We start from the raw sequence: 6,832 nt of genomic DNA on the forward strand, positions 1-6,832 counted from the left end.
TCCACAGCCAACCGCGGTTCCTCTGCCACATCTTTGTGCGGCTGCTGTCTGGGTGTTCCTGGGAAGAAACCTTCTCGTCCGTTGGGGCATCCAAGAGTTACAGATCTAAAAAACAGATCATCTCAACACACTTACCTTCTCCCTGTATGAGCACACACAGGAATATTTTATTTATGACAAAGGTATGTGAGGACGTCTGTAGGGCCTTGAGTTTTATATGAATGTGTTTCGTCACCATTGGAAAAGATCATATAAAAAAAAAGACAGGCATAACCTTAAATACAAAAGGGTGCGATCAGAATTTACACCTGGAGTGTCCAAGGACAAGGTTACATAAACTCTACAGAAACTGTGAAATTGGCTGCTAGCTTTTCTCTTCTTGCTCAGCGGCTAGACAGGAAACAGAAAATGATATTGAAAAAAATTAAGTTGTACTTGGGTTTGATCACTCACAACCAGAGACTCCTGCTGAACACTGATGTGCACAATGTCAGAGGTTACCCTGACTTTAGAAAGAGAGTTTTTCCTCAATAACATAAACTATGTTGTTTTACAAAAGAAGATAAGTGCTTCTGTGTTCCTTAAATATGGATACGAACCAAATAATGACAATACCATAAAGGAAATGGTACGGTCGAGCCGGGGTATGATTATATAAGTTCGCTTCCTCACTTTCAGGCAATCTCTGAGTGCTTGAAATAAACCATTTCTCCATTTCTAATCTAAATCTTACAAAAATATTAAAATAAAACAGAGAATCTTTGCTGTAAGGAACTTGTTGGGTGGATCAGAATGGCAGACAACAGACTAGTGATGAATCACTAATCATTAAAAGCAGAGTAGATCCTACATGAAGCAGCCACTTTCAATGAGAAATATGGCGAGTGAAAGGTATCATAAATCACCAGGAAAAATGCCCTAAACTACAGTTGCACATTTTGGGGTTCCGCTTTAGAAACTTTCACCCATTTTTAAGACAAATTACGGAACAATCTACAACAAAATGTGCACCAATTGAATGTGAATTAAAATTGCACAATCTTGAAAACACATTTTTCCTGGAGAGTCTACAGCTTCAGAATTGGGCTGAGACTGAGAACAGAGGAGGCAAACAATCTGGTAGATAAACTAGGTTGTATTGATTAGAGAAGTGACTTCAGGAGGCAAACCAGGAAGTCCAAATCTCCGCCCATCTCCTACAGAGAAGGAAGGAGCGAGCAGAAAAAACGGAAGGGCCAGCATCCCAACAGCATTGATGCTGAAGTGAGAGGTGAACATGAGGTCAGGGGGAAGAAAAGGATTAACAGGTAAGGATTTATAATCTCATGCTGAGCGGGAGGAACACGGAACTCAGACTGATTCCAGCCTTTAATCTGAGCTTCATTTGAAAGACGGAGTATTCCAACCATCAATGTTTTTTTATTCTTTTCTTTTTTTGTAAAACAAATGTTAACGGTGTCAAAAAGATAAACGATGCCTCTAAAAAAATACTCAACCAATAGAATCGTCAAGCAAAAACACAAAACTGCAATGTAACCGACAAACATCCAACAAAACCAACTTTTTGATTTTATATTTATTTATTTATGTACCTATTTACATTTAAAATAAAAAAAAAGTTTTGTTTCTTCATTTCAGTTTTGTCCAATTTTTTAAAAAAGGGAAATCTATTATTTGATACAGAAGACCTGAAAAAACATTTTTTTTAATCTAAAATAAGCTAAAGGCTGAACCTAAAACATGGTAAATCACAACAGTTGAGCATCCGGATTCCATGCAGGTCTTCCTATGACTGCGATGAAACCGTTTCTCATCATAAAACTTCATGAATTCTCCTCTTTGAAGGTAGAAATGATGAAAATTTGTTTTTTAACACATTTTTGTGGCATTTTTCTCACAATAAAGGACCTTAATATAAAAATTTACGATTAAAACTGCATTTGTGATTATTTTTTTGATTCAAATCATGTTGGAATAGGAGCAGGTGAAAAGCAGATGCTTGAAAATGCTCAGACTAATGACACAGCAACTACCAAGGGTGAGCCAAAGTCTACCTTTTTCCGCTCCAATTCAGACAAATACATCTATTAGTGTCTTAATTTTCCTGGTCTGAGCTGGTGTCTGGCTTTAAACTGTATGGATCCAATCTCCAATATTGTTCACCATTTTTTTTTTGGCTACACTAATGTTAGCTTGAGCTTGTGAGATACTATAAGTTAACGGGTAAGAGTGTAAACAAAGGCCTGATGGGAAATTTCTTTACTCGAGAATCCCTGAACTTTGTCATACATACAGTACTTTGGAGTTGGAGGTATCTGACAGTAATGGAACAAAACATTTTTGCCGAATGTCATTTTAAGAGAAAAAAAATGCAAAAACAAATGTTCTAAAATATTATAACAGTTAAATATTAATATTTACAGGGAACTGTGGATGATCAGGGGCTGTACAATTGAGGGATTCTACATTTACAGTTCGTTTCCCCGTCTACAAAAGAAAGGACTCGTGAGCATCTGCTTCAGCCATCCAGCAGTCTGTGGAATGCCTCCAATCTGTTCAGACATCGTGATGAGCTAAAGGAAGAACAGCCAGAAGGAAGTCACCAGTGGACGGTCCACTCAGGGGAACCGCACACATAAATAATGCAAAAGAGCAGCAGAGCGGCTGAAAAAGAGGGGTTTATGAGGTGTTGTCTTTTGGGTTGGATATCTTTGGTCAACAGTGAGTATGAAGCAAAGGTTTTGTGGTGATGAAGAAGATCCGTTACCCTTCCATGTGTACTCCATTGAATTCCAATCTTTGCAAACTGTTTGCAAAAAAAAAAAAAAAAAAGGAAAACAAAGCAGGTACTAATCTCCTTCTTTTCCAGGGAATTGTTTTTCTAGCAAGTGCCATCCGATTACATCCCAGCGTTCCAAATGAGCCAACAAAAATTCTACCTCTTCAGACCAGCTGAACTCCTGAAGGGTAACTTTGTAACTTCTTGCCTCAATCTTCTCCTCCAGAGCCGGAGTGATCTCTGGAATCCCAACGTGGTGCTAGCTGCGGCCTCGGTGGATCATCTGTTTGTGGGCAGCTCGAATGCAGGAAGCGCAGCATGTCTCCTTGTAGTATTTATACACACAGAGGCGAGCCTGGCCCACCACGTTGCAGTTGAAGTGCTTGTCTCTACAGTTCTCATCTGCAACGACAACAACAAAAAAAGGAACAGGATTTTCATTTTACCAGACTTCATTTGGATTCCCGTCAACGGGATAAAGTCGACTGACCTATCTGAGGCAAGCAGGGCTCGGGGTTGCAGCTCTCCGTCTCTGCAGGTTTCAGACGCTCGTCACAGCCCTCACTGGACTGCACGTCATCAGAGAGGCAGCGAACCTCGCGCACACGGAAACCCCCCTCACACGTCTTTGAGCACTAGAAGGGCAGGAATCAGGGGCAGCAGTCAACTTAAAAACCTGGTGTATCTCTGATTTTATTCTCCCTTCTGTCACATGAAATTCCAGCTAAACACTGTGAGATGAATGACAGTTTTTAGTATTGCTGGGTGAATCGTGTTTATAAAGATAACACTTTTTTATTTACTTATTTATAATATTATTTTCTTTACCTATGTATAATATATTTTTGAAAAATTACCCATTATTATTGTGAGATTTGCAGTGTTGGGACTAACGCCGTTTAAGTATAACGGCGTTACTAACGGCGTTATAAATCAAGTAATTTAGTAATCTAACTAATTACTTTCATCCTCGCTGTAACGCCGTTAGAGTTACTTCGTGTAAATCGCGGCGCGTTACTTCAAAGTTTGATGATCTTGCTGGAGCTGGGCGCTTCGCACCCGAAAGTTGCTTGTGTTACGCGCCCCAAGTTGCATCAAGATGCATGAGAAAATCCGGTTTCTTTTCAAAATATAACCAGTTTTTCACAATAAAATGCCACGATTGACAAATGTGATCATAGTTTTGTGTCTAAACAGGCGGTAGACACGGATATAAACATACAATCACAACACAAACGTGCGCGCGCGAGCACAGAGACACGCAAAACAGACAGGCACGCACACTTTTTTTTCTTTTTTCACAGACACGTACACACGCAGATCAACGTGGATAGACTCCGGTGCGGAGTGAGGAGTTTCGGGAGTTAATAAAACGACAACAGAGAGGCAGAGAGCAGCTCATCTTAGCAGAAACAGGGTAATATTTATAAAACACACAACACAGACAGACACGAGCGCGCACAGATCAACGCAGTGAGCAGACTCCGGAGCGAGTGGGCGGGGCTGCGGGATTTTGGGAGAGAAAAAAGAGATGCAGAGAGCTGCTCCTCTTAGCAGAAATATGGGTTAATAATTGTAGTTTATTAATTTATTATTGTTTTGCACTTTCAGTTTTTTAAGCCATTTTGTTTAATTATAGTTGTAGGTAAGATACTTGAAGTATGTTAATAGTTGAAACGTTTACCTTTTTTGTGTGAAGTTACATTTTTTATATACCACTTGTTGCAGTGTTTTGTGTGATAATTCTGACAAATAAATATTGAAAATTCTTTCCCTAAACCCTCTCTCATGTGTATCCTAAACTTAGACAATATGACTCCATTGGAAAACTATATCAGTATACTATTGTCGGTTATCATCTATTATTGAATATAAATTATTTTTTTTATTTGTAACGCAGGACAAAAATACAAAATATTACCATATTTAAAGAGTAATTTAAAACGAGTTACTTTTCCAAGTAACTAATTACTTTGAAGATGCAGTAATTGAGTTACTAACTCAGTTACTTTTTGGGAGAAGTAACTAGTAACTATAACTAATTACTTTTTTGAAGTGAGATGCCCAACACTGGAGATTTGACTGCCATATGACTCTATAAAAATAAAAATAAAAAACTTGCATGCACTGCTACCTGTGTAAAACCAACTGATCACAGCTAACCCATGGGGTCAACTTTGACCACGGTTATTTATTCATTTATTAATATGTTTATTTTTAATTTTTCAGTTTTATGCATTAATTTATTATATTTTTAATGCTTTATTTAACTTGTATTTTTTTCTGGTGTTAACTGCTGCTACTAAAAAACAACAAAAAAAGTCAAATTAATGTCAAAAGTCCAGGGGTAAATTGCTTTTTTTATTTCTCCAGGGTTAAATTCAATTATTTCAGTTTATTTATTTTCCATAAAAAAGCAAAAGATCTTACACCATTATTTTAGTGCATTGTAAAAAAAAGGGAACAGAAAGGAAAAAACTTTTTTTTTTACATTCTTTGAAAAAAAAAATACTAATATATATATATACATATTTACATTTCTGCAATATAGCTTGTGATTTCCATCAAAATATTCTGTTTCGAATAACCCAGACACTGACAAGTTTGTGTTTTATTTCTAAATCTGGGTACATGGAATTAAGAAAAAACGGTTCGTTGATTCTGTTTTTGTGGCAGTTCTTTAGCTAATTTTTTTTAAAGGGGATTTGTGATTTGGTTTCTTTAACTGATTGCTTTGACCTGTCCAGAATGTACCCCACCTTTCGCCCACTGGTAGCCGAGTTAGACTTCTGCAACCCCGTGAGGGATTAAAAGGCGTCATGAGGATGGAATGTTTCAGATTTTCCATATCTTGACTCCTTAAATTAAAACACATTTTTCCTTGTTTCTGTTCTGAAATTTGTGACTGAGAAAAACCTCACATCCTTTTAAACTCCAAGTACTCTTTTTATGAATCTTCTTTGTATGTTGTGTGGCAGACAATTCTGATGTGGTTCATGCATTCATTTAGAAATATTTCCAATCAAATCTTTAAATTTACATTTTTATTTATAGACATATAAGTGTAAGATTAAATAAAACAAAAACCCAACAAGGTAAGTGCATAGAGGATTGCTAAATTCACTTGCAACCTCTAGAATAATGAGCTAATGGAAATAGTGAGGTAAGAGCCTGGGGGGGATTTCTGGGTCCTCATTTTTGGCAGTGGCATCATAACCGTTCAAAGATCTGGTGACCAGCTCTCTGACTTATTGCATCTCTGTTGATTTAGAGTGAGAAGGCTGTAAAGTTCTGCTGTCTTTATGGCTCTGCATTGTGGAAAAAATGATTAAAAATAAGCAAAAGACATCCAGAATTCCAACCCTCTGTGTCCACTGAAGATATATTCAAAGCACTGAGATAAATAAAGCACAGTTTGATGTCTCACTCACAGCGCTCCAGTCCGTGTGGTACCACTTGGCTCCACAGGCCTTCAGGTTGCAGCTCTGCTGGCCGAGCGGCCGGTTCAGGGATGAGCACTCGTACGGCGGCATGACGGAGACTCCGTCTTCTGATTTCATTAAACACACCACTGCCCTCTGCTGGCTGCCTGCACCGCACTCTGCAGAGCACTGGTTCATCACAAACAACAAATGCTGTGAGGAAAAGATGGACGGAGACAAAAGGAAAAGCTTTACGCGGTTCTCCTACCTGACTCCAGGGACCCGTGAACCACTCGATGCGGTTCTCACAGGGACCGTTGTTGCAGACCTGAGAGTCTGCAGGACGCTCGCTGCCACACCCCTCCAGAGGCAGACTGCTGATTTGGTTTTTGAGGCAGAGGACCCCGCGAGTTCTTACACCCATCCCACACTCAGCAGAGCACTGGGAAACAAAAGCAGTCGCTGTCATCCACCATGGTTGGGGAAAACAAATCTCCAGTTTAAACTGTCAGTTGTGAGGATCAACAAAAAGATAACATCAGTTTGATGATGGAAAAAGCTTGTTGAAACTTTAATCATACCAACAACTTAAAGTAGTTTTAGTTTTAGGATCATGCTGAGTAGACGTGAT

The 6,832-nt window shown here is 38.6% G+C and overlaps 1 protein-coding gene across 1 annotated transcript in view; it reads right to left on the reverse strand.

The window, feature by feature from the left end:
* Positions 1 to 1,561: 1,561 nt before the first annotated feature.
* LOC112161231 (thrombospondin type-1 domain-containing protein 4) overlaps positions 1,562 to 6,832 on the reverse strand; it is a 47,303-nt gene continuing 42,032 nt past the window's right edge. The window contains exons 15-18 of the mRNA XM_024296286.2: positions 6,470 to 6,643; positions 6,211 to 6,390; positions 3,270 to 3,414; positions 1,562 to 3,181 (exon numbers count right to left, since the gene is read on the reverse strand). Coding sequence (XP_024152054.1) covers positions 3,039 to 3,181; positions 3,270 to 3,414; positions 6,211 to 6,390; positions 6,470 to 6,643 — 642 coding nt within the window. The 3' untranslated portion in view covers positions 1,562 to 3,038. The remainder of the gene's footprint in view (positions 3,182 to 3,269; positions 3,415 to 6,210; positions 6,391 to 6,469; positions 6,644 to 6,832) is intronic.

Source organism: Oryzias melastigma, linkage group LG3, assembly GCF_002922805.2.
Source record: "Oryzias melastigma strain HK-1 linkage group LG3, ASM292280v2, whole genome shotgun sequence".
Classification (NCBI taxonomy): Eukaryota; Metazoa; Chordata; class Actinopteri; order Beloniformes; family Adrianichthyidae; genus Oryzias; species Oryzias melastigma.